The 17221-nt window shown below is 45.4% G+C and overlaps 1 protein-coding gene and 1 long non-coding RNA gene across 6 annotated transcripts in view; one reads left to right on the top strand and one right to left on the bottom strand.

Moving 5' to 3' along the window:
• Window positions 1–15709, bottom strand: part of AKR1D1 (aldo-keto reductase family 1 member D1) — a 35049-nt gene extending 19340 nt beyond the window's left edge. Inside the window, exon 1 of the mRNA XM_017804680.1 lies at window positions 15461–15709. Coding sequence (XP_017660169.1) covers window positions 15461–15553 — 93 coding nt within the window. The 5' untranslated portion in view covers window positions 15554–15709. The remainder of the gene's footprint in view (window positions 1–15460) is intronic.
• LOC108492392 overlaps window positions 14753–17221 on the top strand; it is a 111944-nt gene continuing 109475 nt past the window's right edge. For all 5 annotated transcript variants that reach the window (XR_001873092.1, XR_001873093.1, XR_001873095.1 and 2 more), the window contains exon 1: window positions 14753–15167. This is a non-coding gene — a long non-coding RNA (uncharacterized LOC108492392). The remainder of the gene's footprint in view (window positions 15168–17221) is intronic.

Raw genomic sequence — 17221 nt, 5'->3', positions numbered from 1 at the left:
TGGCAAGCAAAATTACACGTAGGCTAAACCAAGCAAAAAAGCATAAAACTGGTTACCAAAATTATTTGTTCTGGACACTGGAATTGTACTGAAAACATCTTATTGTTCCTACACTTTGTATAATGAGAGAGCAGCTCTAAGGTGGTCAAGGGCTCTCAGCAACATGCAGCAAGACTATTCTCCCACCCTTTTCGTGGGCATTGCTCTCCTATGACAGGGACATCTGATTCACTTTAAGAAAAAGAGAAATAGGGGGAGTCAACTTGCTCTGCTGTGTTGTTGTCTGTCAGCAACAAATGCCAAGAGTTGAATTCTGCTACCTGCAAATGCAGGGCCAAAACCACACGGCTTCTCCTATGAAGAAAACAGATGTCAGAGACATCTGGAAATGAGAAGGTACGAAGAGAACATCAAATTTGTTGTTTTTGCTGATGCCAAGGGAAGACGAGAAGCAGGACTGGCAGTAAGTGTTGTTAGGAAGGACCACTTTTCACCACAGCAATGGCTCTCTCTCCTCTCTGTCCTTTTACAGCTGCCACTGGCTTGGCTGTCCAGGAGTTTGCCATGAAATAAACAGCTGTTCTTCCATCACCTGATGAATTAGGTGTGAAACTCATAGCTGCTATAGGATGCTTCAGTGATCAAGGACATTGGTCTTCCCTTCCATGTTCATGTGAGAAAGGTCTATGAAGGATTCCTGCAGACACATGAGGGTCAACTTCTCTCTTTCAGTCCTAGAGCTGTGGGCTGGTGACAGACTATTCTAGGATAATAGTACTATATTCCAGCCTGCTTCCTCTGCTCTTCAGTGTCCCATCCCAACTGACTGCTGTTGGACACAAATGGACCAACTTCTGTTTGGGCCTGTGGGGATTTTCTGCTCCAGCACACAGTGCCCAGAGGTTACTTAAAATGCAAAGCCACTCATGCTTGCCCTGATTTATGACGAACATGAGCGAGGGCTCAGAGGCAAAAATGGCACAATTTGGCACTCTACAGTATTTACAGCAGTGATGATGCAATGCTGTTTGCTTAATTGAGAGAGACAACGAAACACTTGTTTCAGTGCTTTGCTGCTTTTATTGTGGGAGCCTCCCAAAAGCACACTTGGCCCCTGCCAGGGCCCTTTCCTAGTTGTTAGTAGGTTGTAATGAAGATCATGGCAGCCAACAGCCTTTCAGGACGAGTCAATGGCTAGTTTTCACTTGGGGCATGTTGGGCAGCATTACAGAAGTGTGAGGCATGGAGTAGTGACAACCTCCAACATGTTCGCTGCTTTATCCCTGCCTGAACCTGCAAGGAAAGATTTGAGAAAGGCATCAGGAAGAAAGCTCTGACATGAGTATTACAAGCCTGCTGTTACTGATGACAGTAACCTCAGACCTCTGCCCCAGCAATGAGCTGCACAAGGCTGTAGCCGCAGTTGCAAAGCTCCAACTGATTAGCACAGAACAACAGGACTCAGCTTAAAGGTCTGGCGAGCTCAAGTTTAAGTGATGATTAGTTGTCTGAAAGAGAAACGTGTTTCCAAATTGTGGTCAGTGTTTCCTCTCTGAAACCTGATTTTTGAAACTATGTGACTTTTAGATTGCTTCAGCCTGTTTCACTTTTACCATTCAAGTGTATGAAAGCAGAATATTTAAAGTGATGCATTAACCTTTATGCAGATTTTAAGAATTTATTTTTTTTTTACTTTTTCCATTTGTTGAAGAGCCTGAAAATGGGGCGTGAACCTGGTACCAGAATTTTCTCTCTTCTTTTCGCATGCTTGAGAGATTGCATGAACACAGCTCCCTGTTGTTTCCTGAACTGTAAACCAAACTCCATCAAGTAAGGAAACATTGATTATTGAGTTGCGTCTTTTCTTGGACACCAGGGCCACTTTGGTCAGTAAGAAAAGCAGAAGGAATAGGTCGAGAAACGTAGAGTCTCACATATAAGGGAACAGCATAATTGCAAACTCGGGAGAAGAGTAGAATAGAGAAAAATGAGAAAGCTTGCAATTACTGCAACTGCTTTTGGCTGAAGCAGTTGACTCATGTTAGAGCTGAACTTCTACGTGTTTCTTAATTTTTGCATGGGACTTACATCTGTACAAACAATCTTGTGAAAGACTCCTCCATCTCAAGGAATAATCTTATTCTTCAGGGGCTTGGAGAGGCTTTTTTTGGATCAGACCTTGATTACCAATGGCTAGAGATGGGTTTACATTAAATATAAATATTTTCATTGCACCAGTTCATTTAATCTGATGTGGTGTATTAGTTCTGACAGATTCTGGTCTAAGGTGCTCCGTATAAAAATGCAAAGCAACCTAGGGAACAGTTTTTGGAAAATTCTGCCTCTATTGAACCATCCCAGCTGAAGGTCTGAGACATCTGTGAGTCTGGAAACTTTATACCATATGTTAACTTTCATTCTAATGGAGAAACTATCATTTCTAGGATTTCATGTGTTTAATCCTTCCAAATCCTGCACTAATAGGCTGTGGTAAACTGTGCTGATGAGTTGCACAGGCTAGTCATGTTGTGGTATTGCTGCTTTTTAGAAGTGTTTCCTTAAATGTCATATCTTGTTCCATTGTTTCCTGACAGACCATACTAAAGTTGGATGACTCAGATCACCACTGCTCATACATCTTTCTATCAGAGAAGGTACAAACCTCGATCTTTCCCCTCTACCTTGCTGCTCAGCCTGAGGTGTTTTAATCTCTTCTGTCTTTCATGGAATTAAAGTCCTTAGTAGTGACCAGATCAGAGATTAACAACTGAAACCCAGCTTTTATTTAAGTGTAGATAGAAGTTTATGATATGACTATGTTGTATAAGGACCAGCACCACTCCAACCACAGCACCTGGTAAAGCAGTATCTCCCAGGCTATTTGGCCATGGAGCAGCCACCTTTCCTTGGAATCCCAGACCTCTTCCTTCTCCTTGCTGCAGCTTATACTCACTAGGGTCTGTTATCTAAAATGCAGTTGCCTATGCTGTCTACTCATTCCAGGTAGGCCTTTATTCTTGTGCCATTCCCAAATAAGCAGGGTTCACATATAGAGAAGTAGAAATACCAGATGAGGTACTGAAATGTCTCCATGCCATAAACTCTTTGTGCTTTATCAGTAGTAATTCAGGACTCTTTGGTTTTGGCCTTAAATCTTTGCTTTTTATTACTTTTTATTTAAGTGTAGATAAGAGCTATGCTTGATCCTTAGCTATAATTAATGTTTCAGCTTCTAATCAGTGTGCCCTACAACTATGCCACTTTGATCAAGGACTTGTTTTAGAACTGGAATTTTATAACCACTTGTACACTGTAAGTCAGATATTTATCTTCGGTGTTCTTGCAGTCAGTCACTGATTTGTGCCAAAAAAGGTACTAAATTTATCGCATGTTTTATGATAAAAGAAAAACTTCTTGATTGACTAGAACGATTTTCTCCATTGCTAATAAATTTCTTCAATAGCATATTCTTAAGATCATAAAGTTTAAGGAAACAATACACACAATTATTCCCTCTCTCAATCAATAGCTTGTAAACCTGCTGATTTACCACCACACATGGCAGATTAAACCAGTATCAGTTTCCTTCAGGCTTCATGGTAAATAAATGGAACAGAAGGGATGGGGGAGCAGACTCAGATATGCACCTTCGCTGGAAGAAATGAAGCAGCAATTTGGCCCCTTCTCCATAGATGAAGTAGCCAACTGGACAGTTACCACTTTCTGTGAGTCTGAAAAAGCAATGTGCTTCATCAGTCCTGTCTGTCTGAAAGGGTCTGCTCTCTTTTTCCTCTGAGACCATAAACTTTCTTATTTTTTAATGTTTATTCCAGACACCTTCCATCACATCCCATTTTGTCAAAAACTATTTTCCCTACCGTAGCAAATGAACAGTTGCAGTTTTGTTCATGATTGCATATGACCAAGCCACAGGAGAATATTTTTGTGCAGGCATACCCATGAATTTTTCTCTTCCCTCTCAAGTAGAACAGTATTTGCTCAGCAGTGTTAGTGGTTTTCCAAATTATTACTGTCATTTAAGTGTCACAGTTCAGCTGCCCTCCAATTCTTTTGCTTTTTCTACAGCATCTTTTTCTGGTCAGCAATTTCCATTGGCTTTCCAGCTGGTTAAGAGGGTTATCTCCAAAGACAAAGCTAACAGCACACATTGGTGGTAGACTCTAATCTTGCAAAACCACGCCAGTGCTTGTATGTCTTAACATCACTATTGTAATTTATTTTTTGTTAGTCCACACAGTAAAGGAAAACAGTCTGACTCAGGCTCTCATATTCTGCTCTGCCTTGTTTCACACGTGCAGCTCTATGGAGTTGTGCCAGTGTCAGCAGCACATGAGAGCTGAGGAAGCAGCACTTCAGGGAAGTGCTTTAGGAGAAGTGCCCTTTACCTTAGTCCTGAGCATCTCACCTGGTTAGTGCAATGTTATCCAGTCCCTCAGCTGGAAATAATGATCTGGGAAGAAAAGCTTGAGGTGTTAGGAGACACAGGGCCATCTCCTGGAAAAAATCTGAGCTTAACTGCAGCAGAATTATACAAGAGACCCAAACTGTGGGCCAAGCGCTCCAGTCCTAACCTATAATTTAAGATGTGGAGTCGCTGTTTAGGAATCTTAGTCAGCTAAATACAGGAAAGAGAAAGTAGGTACATTCCTGGGCTCAGAGCCTCCTTCACCAGAGCTCGGCACTCACACACAAATTCTTATGCAAGTTTCTAGAAGCCCAATTCCTTATTTCCATTTGCCTGTTTTCCGGACAAACTGGCAAGAAGGATTGGCTGAAGATGTTAGGAACAGAGCATAGAAAGCATGTGTACTGAAGGCACTGCAGGAAAGCACAGGTTGAGTTTACAAAGCCAGAGGATATGAGCCACACAAGGGTACATTCTTAGAATTGTTTAACCTTGTAAAAGAGAAGCTGTACTGTACACCTCTTTCTTGGAAAATGCAACCGCCAGCACATCCCTCTCTCTCAAACACAGGAAAATCTGGCTTTCATCCTCCGGAAGCATTGGCAGCCACCATCCAGGAAGCACAACCCAGCAAAGGGTTCTCTGCAAAAGCAGGTATAGCTGGGAATGGAGGCAGAGAACAGAGCTGAGAGCCACAAGCTGCTATGCTGGCCCAGAAGTTTGCTTTATGTCATGCAGTGTGTTGCCTTGGAAGGTGGAGGACAACAAATATGGATTCCTAGAGAAGATGGGGGGAATGGTGACACCTGTGGCCTTGTGTCACACTGTGAATGAGCATGAACAAGGGATGCCTTTCTCCTCTAACCTGATGCTCTATCAGTGGCCTAAAGTGTGAGGTTTGTCCGTACAATAGAAATTAGATTGCATAACTGCAGATTTAGCATTTCTAGGATTCCTCTGACATTGTTATTCTAGCATTTAGCCGAAGCTGTCTTTAGGAAAGCTTTATTATTGTAGCTGGCAGAAGTTGCTGGAGTTATTTTTGTCGCTTGATTGCAGAATCCTCAGTTTTAGGATCGCTGCAACTTTTCACTTCATGCAAATTCAGTTTATGCAAACTGAAGCTAAAGAGCTGCCTTTCCTCTCTGCTGGCAGCTAGAGGATTAAAGCAAACCAGGCAAATGATGTGCACATGGGTTCCCATACTTGTAGTGCTAGTGGAGTGGACTGAGAAAGTTTCCTGAAGAGCTGGAGGACACAATAGCCTGCTGGCAGGCCCTGGAAAGTATGAATCTAACTGGAAGGGTGGATGTTATCAAAACACCCTTCAGACAAGAAATGCAATCACAGGGATGTGTGAGGTACAAGCAGAAGGCAAAGCATCTGCTTGTGCAATAAAAGAGAAGAAAAGGTTGCCAGTAGTTCTTCTGCTTCGTTCTCTAGAGTTAAAGGGGAGAGGTTTCTGGCGCCAGTTCGGAGAAGTGTTTGCAAAGGCAAATGTAAAACTTGGGGAATTCCACCACCTAGTTAGCTGAACCAAAAGAAGTCAGCTTTGATGAAGCCTAGAGAGGCATTTTCTGCACAACGTTTTCAAGTTTTGACAAATCTGGCCTCTTAGGTCAACCAAAGAGACAACCCAGATGTTAGCTTCCCACAAGAGCTGCAAGAACATGCTTATGCTGTTCTTTGGAGGACTGTGGGGAATCAGGGACACATGGGAGTGTATAGCCATATTTAACGTATGGAGTCAGTCTGGGACATTTTAAAAATGGAGCTTTGCCTGGAAAATTGGGCTTTAAATGTGCTTGCCAAAAAGCGTATCTCTCAGTTGCGGTAATTCCGATTACTCACTCATAGGGGTTCAGCTTTTCCCCTCTTCAATAATGTCGGTGATTCTCTGTCCCATCTTCTGTAAAACAATCTTAACTTTTATTTAGATACGAGGGCTTTCCCTGTGGCTCTTCCACAGGGTTAAAAAACCCAGCATGTTTAGAAAGGCAGAGGAAAAGACAAGAAAAATTATTATTTTTTTGGTGTCAGTATTTGGCCTTAGTATCACTGCATTGGTAACAGCTAGCTTTGTAGTTTTTGGAAGAAGGGTGTATTGAAACAGCTATAGTCAGTGCAGTACACAGCTATGGAATGGAAAAGATCTGTTCTCTGTTTGGTTACTTTTCAAACAAGAATCTTGTGACTGGGTTTGAGTAATGCTACTGTCCTAAAAGCTTATCCGGATTAACCCTCCATTAATTTTGGATCTGGACTGATTGAACACAACTCTACCTTATGTCATAGCTGGACATGTACCTTGGTGGGTGATGCTGGCACCTGATATCCACCATCCAAGAGCTGTACTGACCTCCAGACAAAGTTGTCATCTCCTAAATGTCACACTGCTCTGAGAATGTTTTCCTCTGGAGCGCTCTTGCAGTGTCCAAGTCTGCATGTCTTGGTACCATGACTTTGGGAGCCAAATGACGTGGTGCCAGGTGGGCTGTAGGAGCCAGGTCACCTGCTTGGAGTAAGCAGGCATCACTACACAAGGCCAGGCAATTATCTGGCTCTCAGAGGTTTCATTAGTAGAAGTCTTCTGCTCTGCAAGGGTGTATGTCTCTTGGTCCTGGAGTAGTCTGAAAGTGTTTTCATGCAGCAGCTGAGATGTCAGCATAGGTTGGAGGTACTATCTTTTTAAGAAGAGGGTTTTTTTGGAAGGTTTATAATTTAAGGCATTCTCAGGTGGCAGGGGCGGGGGGGGGAGAGGAAGAAGTCATTCTAAGCACAATCTACTCCTCAGAGCAAACTAAAAAATCCCCCATTTTCCAGGACTAGCAATTTTGTGGCCATTTTGCTCAGAAGTCCTCCATAGGTTAATGAAATATGTAGCTAGAAAGCTAGTCTTTCATTCATACTCATCTACAATGCTGGGCCCATCCTCATTAGGAATTTTACATTTTGACCACTTCAGTAAGTGCAACTTTTAGTCTGCCACACGTGATTAGACACTGATTGTGTTCACAGATGGAAACAGAAGCCATTGGCACAAAGTAGAGATTAGTAATACTGTGAATTTGTTTTCTATTAAGCTTCAGGTTTCATAGAAATGAAGAACCGCAGAGATTTCAGCAGAGAATATATGTGGAGGTAAATGAGCATTTTGCAAATTCAGCAGTGTCTTAAAGCCATGGGTTTTGTGCAAATCAAAGTAATAAGAACAAAGCTTGTGTCCTCAAGAATGTTAGGGACAAGAATCTTTCCTCCAAATTGACAGAAAGCGGTAAGTCATTTTGCCAAATCTGACTTTAAAATTTGAAATTAATGCTTAAAGTACAGTTCTTACACAAAAGCTAGAAGTTCCAGAGTCTGCCATGTTTCAGAACAAAAGCATCTACCTTTTCTAATTACCTATTTTTTCTTAGGGTTTTTTTTGTCTTAGTTTTCCTTTCTTAATGAGATAAAGATACAATCTTGCATTTATGAAAGCCAAAAATGTTTCATTGTGTAACACGAGATTACAGTAGCAAGAATCGAGGCGTCAAGAGGTGGCTGCACACAGGGGAGGAGAGGTCAGTGCTAAACACCAAGAAGGCAAAGTGTTGAAGACACAGAAATGGAGAAAGACTGCTCCAGTGGCAGAACAGAAAAGTTGTATGGCAGAGGAGAAAAGGAGAATGCAAGATAAATGAGCTCTGCTTTTCAGAGGCAGTAAGCGTGCCATTAAAGCATACGTGAAAGGGATCTTTAAAATGTGTCATGCAACACTGAGTTTTTAAAGAAAGGCATTTATGAAATCAGAACTTGTTGGAGACCCTTTAGATTATTCTTCTAGTCTATACCCTCATCTCTTTGCTATAAAAAAAATCCAATCTGTGAAACCACTATCTTATTTGTGGAAGGATTTATCTTATTTCCTGGCATATTTTCCATCTCTGTAGCAAACAGCAGGGATGGATTAAGGTAATACTACAGCCCAGAGACACTACAGTGTCTTGAATCCTCACACAGGCTGCTGCCCAAGAGCCATATTGTTCTGCTGCCTGCTAAAAGCTGATGCCTGCCACTCCACCTCCTCAAGCCATCTGGGGATCAAATACCTAGGCATCCTGCCTTTATCTGCTCTTGGCAACTGCGTCTTGCCAGTAACTGACTTAGTAGAGGAATAAGGAATAAAAACTGAGAGATTAATCAATGAGGGCATCACTCAACACCAGGATGCCAGCCACCAAAGGAAAGGCATGCCATCTGCAGCCTGTGCAAGCAGAATCACCTGAGTATGGTTTAAATCCTTCAAGCATGAAACTAATTGAGTCACGACTTTGTGAGTAATCTGGCTACAGATATTTGGTTTCAGGACAAATATTGTTCAATATGAAGGCTAGGCTGAGTTTACTAACAGGCAGGCAAGGAGCCCTCTGGGACACATAGCAGATTAGGCACAGTTGTCTTCCTGGGATGCTGTAATTTATCTCCTTCCCTTCTGCCCTTGACTCAAGTGCACAAATCTCCATTTGGAAGCACGGTTTTAGGATATCCTCAGACACCAAGGGAACATAAGGCTACCCTCTGAAACATCTCAGAAATCCCAACCCTGAAAGACCGCATGTTGCTACGTGTCGGGTAGCTGTGGCTCTGCTGCTCCAAAGCCCTCCCTGAAGACAAGACGAACTAGTACTGCATGAGGTAATAATGCAACTTAAAAACCAAATGGCTTGAGAAAGCCAGTGGTGGTTACTGAAAGGGACTCTAAAGTGCACAATGTCCTTTGGAAATGCTGGTCAGGGGATATGGCCCAACAACTTCAAAAAAAATTACTTTGTTTTGGGAGCTTTATTCTCTTCTTAAGTTCAGGGCATAAATATGAGGTTCCATAGCCAAATATCCCAGCTGACTCCCACAGATCTGTTCAAATCAGGTTCTCAATACTTTTTTATGGGAGAAAAAGGCAAAATATTTCCCTGGCCTACTTCTGTGATGATTTTATGTAGGTTCATAGAGATCATTTCAGTAGAGAGCTAACTTCTGACTCAGTACTTGCTGAGTTCAAACACATATTCATGTGTAATCATTCACATTAAATGGATTGATGTATTTTCTTTACATATTTATTTTACTAGCATGTCATGGGAAATAAGCTAAGGCTGTAAGAACACTTGGATATTAGGGCAGTCCCTGCTCTTACCACTGCCTCTCTCATCTCTTTCAAGAAAAAATCTAGAAGCCAAGTGGGAGGTTTACTTCAGGAGGAAGGCAGTTAGTTGTCTGAGTTAGAGGAGAAATTTATCGAGAAAAGATCAAGAAGTAGAAGCCTTTAAGATCAACACTGTCTGCAGAGATCTCAGATGTCACTTCTCCCTGGTACTCTCAATACATGCTCTATTCTGTAGCTTTGGGTCAGGCCAGGTGATTTTCTTTACAAGTCACTTGAAATCATTGCTGTCTCCAGCCGATCATGTTTTGGAAGCCAGTGATGACCAGGAGGAAAATGGGGAATTAAATTGTGTGTAATGCCTCCCTTGCTGCAGCTGAGAGATCCAGATCCCACCATGGGGACAAATCACTTATCATCTCTTTTGACTTAACAGTAGCCTACAGCAGCTCTGAAGGCAGGCAGCCTGCAGCAGGGGTGCAGCCAGCACCATTAAGAGTGATTGAAATAGTTTGTGCATGCACATCCTTGTGTGAGGAACTTTTTGGCATAAACGATCCTATGAGAGCACTAGAAGCTGTTAGACCTGTACAAGGAAAAGTTACTCTGTTCAGCTTCTATCTTGGGTGTAAAAAGTAATTCAAGGTGCCAAAACAGTGTTTTTACTTATGCAAGACAGATTTTTTTACTTGGTCACTCAGACTGGATACAGGAGCCCTGGATGAACTTTTCCTCTTTCCCTGATTCAAACCAGCAATTTCTTCTTAAACAAAACCCAGACTGTCTGGGCACTCACAAGGGTTACTTTGTGGTAGTTAAAGATTTGGGGAAATGGGTCTCTCTCCCTCCTGGCTAGAGGCCATACCAAGTTCTTCAGCATCCAGAGCTGTGGGGCTAGTGGGCAGTGTGCTTTCCCATGGGGAGGGTGCTCCTCCTGCTCCAGCCTGTGCGTGTTTCTTCTTGCCTCTCTCTAGCTATCACATACCCCACGATCATGTTATATCCCTGAGCTGTGTGATATGAATTTAATCCCCAGAGGCTGAGTGGAGGACTGAATCTGGTTTCCCACCACCCATGTGGATTTCCTTACCAGCGGGCTATTCAGGGAAAGGCAACTGCTACCTCCAACTGCTTTAATAATTCTTTGATTCCTCAGCTTGTACTGCCAGTGCCCAAAATGAAATGCTTTGCCATTTGTTTTGCCTGAAACTATTCCACAAAACTGCTTCCAATTTATGAATGGATTTGGCTACCTCAGAACCTCATTTTTAGCTAAGTTGCAACTTGCCAAAAGCCCTCACCCAGTGCTATTCTTGAGTGCTTTGCCCAATCTTATGTTTCAGAAGCAGCGCCTGTGTACAGTGTGGTTGCTACAACCTTCCCTCCAAGCCCTGTCCTCCCTCAGTCAAAACAGGAAGGTAGGAGAGGAGCTGCGGCCAAGGCCCCTTGACCTTCCAGGGAAACAGCAAGTATTTATGTGGAGACACCGGACTGATGATCTTAGCTGTGTTGACAGGGATGAGTTATAAAGTGAAGCAGGCATAAGTGCAGTTTTAACGAGGCATAGGATTTCCAGGATTTAGGAGTGTTTTTAGCACCTTTACCCTCTAAGCCTGCTCATCCCCACATGCCATCAGCTTCTAGATGGGTACCAGTACCACTTGACAGGCGGAGCTGGGAACTAAGCATCAATGCTGGGAGGTGTGGGAGCCCAGGGTGGGCTGCTCTGGTTCTGCTGTAGTGTAGGGTGATGCCACAGGCTCATCAAGGGGGCTGTCCTCCTCTACCACCCTCCCCTGTGGGGCTGCCCTCTCCCTCCTCCCCCACTACTTAATACCCTGGAGAATTGGGTCAACGGCTTGGGGGCCCTCAGGGAGGGAGAGTTGGACACAGTGCATCTGCTGGAGCCTTGGCAGAGCCACTCCTCCACATGTGGGGTTTTGCCAGAAGGATCCACAGAGCCAGACAGAGGTAGAATTGGCCTCTAATTTTAAACGTCTGGAGTGCCTTGATAGTCCCAATTCACTGTTCCCACTGTGGTTCCCATCCAGACACATAAGAAGAAGGGATATTTGGGAAAGGAAAGAGAGAATAGGGGAAGGAGTCAGTGACTGAGATTTCCAGTTTTTCACTTCAGTCCATCCTGGCTAGGATAAATAGCCTAGTTTATATAGTCAAGAATCCAATACAACTCACACATGTCCGTCCACATGTGAAGGAGAATGCAAATCCAACTTGAAGGCACTGAAATCTGCACCAAAAAGAAAACTAAGCTTTATAGTTATATAGCTTTAAAAATAAGGATAGGGAATACCAATTAAAGCTACAAAAAAAAAAAATTAGGTTCTTTTCTTGATAAACAACCCAAATTTATGACTAATTCCATGACCCAGTGAAGATTCTTTTCTTTTGTTAGCAGATGAGCTGATAGCCAATGGATTCATTGTACTTTCTTGCTGTGGTAAAGAAAAAAGAAACCCCCAACATTGCACTTTTCAGTCTCAAAGAATTAGCTGAATTGTCATCCTGACCTCCATTAAATCAGAAGAAAAGCTCTGTTACATCTAGAGGGAAAGAGCATTCAATTAAAATGAATCGGATTATCAAACAGACTTTTCCACAGTGGTCCAGCTCTGCTCCAGTTGACTGATGTACTACACTGAGTCAGTAAATTCGTACAGGGGACCAAATTTCAGTCAATAGGTTTATTTTTTGTTCAGTGTTTCACAATCAGAGAAGCATGACTTATCTCCCAAAGTCGTCTTTGGGAGAACAATTAAGTTATTTAAGATGAGCAAGGCAAGCTGCTGACACATTTCAGTTTTGAAGGCACTGATGTTCAATTTATCCAGACAAAGCCTGAGACGTGAAAGCTGGCCTCCTGCCTTTGTTTTCTTGTAACTGACTGCCGAAGAAGCAGATTTCCCTGCTCCATGGCTAACTAGATTTGCCTGGTTTGCTTAACCAGTGAGCACATTCCTGCACTTCAGGAAGAACACTCCGGACTCATTACAAGCTACTGGGCTACAGCACGACATTGAGAAAACAGATTTGTTTTGGACAAGCTGCTCTGATGTGGAGGTGCCAGGGTGAATAACCTTTGGAAAAAAAAAAAAAAGAAAAACAACAAAACCCCCAAAAACCTGCCTCCAGGAACAAGATGAATAATCTGACAAATGAATAGCTCTGTATTTTATATCAAAGCACAAAATGACTAGAAGTTGTGGAGATCTGACTCATGAGCAGAAATAGAGTGCTGGGGACGGCTTGAGCCGTTGCTACCACCAGCTGCCTGCCCCCACCGCTGGAGAATGGGTGGCTCAGATGCTGCTTCTTAAGCAATTCAGCCACAAAAGGCTACAGTTGAGCATTTTCAAGGAAACGTGTCAGCGCTAGTTTTTAGCAGCACTCGTTAAGAAAAACCTTGAAACGGTCCCGAGTTGCTACAAAGCCTTTCAGCTCTTGAGGCAGGAGGAACTGGACAGACACTTTGCCAGGCATCCCGGTGGAAGTCGCACCAGGCATAAATCAGTACTCAGCAAAGCAGCTTGTCCTAGCTAAGTGGCACTCCGCTGCCACGGCAAGGTGTTGATAGAAGCCTCCTCCCCCCCCCCTTTCCCAACCCTCTTATCAGTAAAGCAGCCTTTTTGAGATGGGCAACTTTTAAGCCCGTGACCTATTTAAACGTCCGGTCCCATCACCGACCAGCAGCGCAATTCTGCAACAACTCCCGTAGCACTCTGGTACTGCATTTCCCCAGCTGCTCTCTGTGACAAGTTCCCCGCCTCAAATAGAAGCCCTAATCCTAGTGTAAAGCTCCAGCCTTGCACCTTCAGATAAACATACATTGTTTCACCTGGTCTTCTGCGAAAATGAGACTGTGGCAAGGGCCTTATCAGTGCTGCTTTCTCTACCTCTTCTCAGCTCCTCCTCCCACCCATAACTTTCTAACGTGTTTATCATGCAGAAAGAGAAAGACAGCTCAGAAAATCAAACTCCTACAAACGCGGGGGGAGGGAGAACGGGTGGTTGGGTATGTGCACCCATCCCCACTGAGGGTACAGTTACACAGCAGCTTCAATTGCTCTAAATTGGAGTTGCCGTAGCAATGCCTGCCCTGCCTGCATCATCCTGTCCTCCCCACCTTCTGTCAGCAGAAAACAAAGGAGGTACATGTGAAAAGCAAAAAGTCACTACCTGTGGCTGATTCTTCTGAAAACCAGCCCTACCTAAAAGTTATTCATTTTGGTTGGTTGAGCTCCATACAAAGGCCACTTTGAACCAAACCGAGGATGAAGGAAACATCAGGATTTTGCAGGATAATCAAACTGTTGCTCTGTTGATTTTAGGACAACTGAATTTCTGTAGAATGAATTCTTAGCAGGGTTATAGCAGTGCCGAGAAGCTGTCTCCAAAAGCGGAATTCCCATCCACCTCCCCTCTCAGCTCCGGCAGGTTACTTGCCGCTTTGGGCTCCCTGCCTGAACCTTGGCTAATGCCACAGCATCGGACCACAGCTTGTCCCGGCTGCAGGTGGGAAGTGCAGCAAGGCAGGAGCCCTGCTGCTGGCAGCTGCATGTTTCTTAACTTAAAACTACTGTAAAATTGCAACTTGAGGGTTAGGGGCACAATACAAAAGTATGGAAAGAAATGCTTCAAGTTCACTCAGAGCTATTTTTTCTCTGAATTGTGCAACATTCTGCTTTGCTACATTAAAACTCCTGTTAGAGACCTTTAATTTTGTTTCGCTAACCATTATTCAAAGAATGCTCTAGCTGAAAATATCTCCAGAAAGCCTAGTGATATGGGGGATGATGACCAGCCTCTGAAGTTGTGAATTCCAACTGATTCGCCCCATGTGAACCAGCGCTGTTGTCCTGGGGATTTCTTGCACTCTGTCGGCATCACTCATGCAACAGTGTTTTTTGAAAATCTTCAACACCGTTATTTATACACCATAGTACGTTTAGCGGTTCGCAAATGGTTTTAATCAAGAGTTTTCTTTAAAAAGGTAATTGTAAATACCTGTGGTATATGGAGTCATACACACAATATTACATCTCAACTAATACTATTACACAAGAGGGGTCTGGCCACGATGCCCCTTTTCCACCCCTTCAAACAAACAAATATCAGGCAGTTTAGGAGAGCTTTATAAGGCAGTGGCTAGCGAATTGCGTTTGCGCTCCCAGGTGCGCAGAGGGAAGAAGCATCAGGTGTGCTTCCATAGCCTCCACACAGCCGACCAGCTACGGTTAGACGGGATGCCTGCCCAGGACACGCAAAACCGAAGGATGCAGAATATTTGAAAGTGGTTTGGTCGCTGGCAGTCAGCTGTGGGAGCCGCAGGAATCAGAATGCAGGAATTTGGGTCTTTGTTTCAGGAACATTCCTTGGAAAGTGTCGAGGCCAGCTGCAAGACGGTCCGAAATCCCTCATCTTATCTACGGTCGGCGCAGGGAGCTACCCGGAGGACCCGGCGGTACCGTCCCTCCCGGCTCCGGGAGACCGGGGGCTCCCGGCTGGCTTGCCGGGGAGCCGGCGCTCGCTGGGGGTCACATCCCTTCCCAACCCAGGAGTTGCTCTGCACCGCCCCAGGTACCCCAGGCCCGATGCGGGGCGGTGGGCGGCAGGGGCAGCTGCACAACACCGCACGCTGGGCGGGATTTTTTTATTTCTTCCGATCTTTTCCTCATCTGCGCGCCGCGCACTGCCCGCTCTGCTCACGGGAGAGCTGGGGCTTTAACTTTGCACGGGGAAAGGAGCAAAAAGAGAAGCAGCCGGGACGGGAGGAAAGGAGGAAGGTAGCCCCGGTTCGGGGGTCCGCAGCGAGGGCGGCCGCCACCTGCCCCCGCCAGCGGCGCGGGGCGTCCCGGCGCCCCCGGACTTACTTTCTGGGGGTCGGCGTAGGTGCCCAGCCCCAAAAGCGGGATGCTGTTCCCGTCGCTCAGCGGGATGCGGTGGCTCTCGGCTGTAAGGTTCATCGTGCCTGCAGGTAGGGCCGCCCCGGACCTGGGGCTGACTCCGCAGGGGGGCGGGAGCCGCCGCTTCACAGCCAACCGCGGCCCCTGCGCTCCGGCACCCACCGACGGCTGGACGGAGCGGACCGGCGGCGGCTTTGCAGGGGCCGAGGTACGGACTGCCCGCTCCCGCCGCCGGGGAGCGCCTTTTTGGGGGGCTGAGCCACGTGTGCCCGCGGCTGCCCTCCACCGCACCCCGCCGCGCACCGCCCCGCGCACCGCCCCGCCCCGGCCACCGCGGCCCCGCGCACCGCCCCGCGCCGGGACGGCCCCAGGTCAGGGGGGTGCGACCCCCGAGGTCAGGCACGGGCTGAGTGCGGGATAAAGGCTGCTCCATGTGAACCTCAAGGCGAGCCGGTGGGTGATCTGCACCCTGAGGGGCTTGGGGTGGTGCTGCTGCCCATTGCCAGGGACCCCCCCCGGCCCGCCGTGCCCGGAGCTACCGGCAGCAGGGCACCGACTTCACACGCTTTGGGGTGTTCGGTCTTGGAACTTTTCCCACAGAGGTGTAAAACCCGGGACAGTTTCCACCCCTCTTTACCAGTGGCTGAAACCCACTGCTGTAGAGGCAAGGAGAGAATGAAGGAAATTCCAGATTGCTGAGTAGTTCCTCTGCCTCAATGTGAGTCCCAGATTATGGTGAATGGGCTCAAATTCCTCACTATCAGGTTCTGCTCCACTGTAGAAAAAATGTATATATTTCCAAACACTAATAGCCCAGAAAGGGATAATGTCCTATATGAAATTCAACACATGGTTTTTACTCTTCTCTAATCCTCATAAAACACTCAGGGCCATCCATGCTTTTACACCACTCTGCAAGATGTACCCTGTCCTAACCCACCTGCTTTGTGTCCTGTATCTATTCTGAGTTCTCCCCATTTGATTTTGAATTGTATGGTCTTCTATGTCTTCTCAGATCAACCTGAAATTAAGCCCTCAGAGAGCACTATTTCTTAGCCACAATGATGTGGCTTAGCCTGGCAGATTATTTTATCTCTTCTAATACCCCACTTGGCTTTCTGTGCATTGTAATAGTTCAGCAGGTTATGCAATTCCAAGAGGGGTTAATGGATCCACCGTGATAAGTTATCTTTGCGGGGTTCTTGAAATCAACAGGTGTACAGTAGTTTGCATTTAGGGAAAGGGTTAGTGGCTGCTAGGGCTGGGAACCTAACTTGAAGAATACCGTACCAAGAGACCCTTTTAGTGTTACTGGTTAGATATGGTATCCAGTGAAGATGGAAAAATTGCCACTTTCACGGGTAGGAATGTGTCAAGAAGCTCAGGACTAAGTGCAAGCCAACTTGATCCCAGCCCAAAAATTTCTACCTAACTAGGATGCCCTGCAGGACAAAGGGTGTTGTAAAATGCTTCTTGGAAGGTGGATTGAGGCTTTCCTGACAGCCTGTGCTTTCCCTGAACAACACAATGCAAAGAGCTATCTGTAAGGTGACTAGGTTCCATCTCAAGGAGGGGAAACCGGGGCAAACTACTGTGGGCACACTCATCCTGCTAGACCCTGTCTGCATGTTACTGCAAGCTCTGGGTACCTGCAGGTGTGACGTGGAGGAAGGAAACCCAATGACCACCTCCATGCCTCATTGTTCCCATGTAACTGATTGCTGTTTT

The sequence above is a fragment of the Lepidothrix coronata genome, unplaced genomic scaffold (genome assembly GCF_001604755.1).
Source record: "Lepidothrix coronata isolate B3197 unplaced genomic scaffold, Lepidothrix_coronata-1.0 Scaffold10, whole genome shotgun sequence".
Taxonomy (NCBI): domain Eukaryota; kingdom Metazoa; phylum Chordata; class Aves; order Passeriformes; family Pipridae; genus Lepidothrix; species Lepidothrix coronata.
This window is presented reverse-complemented; position numbering and strand designations above follow the sequence as displayed.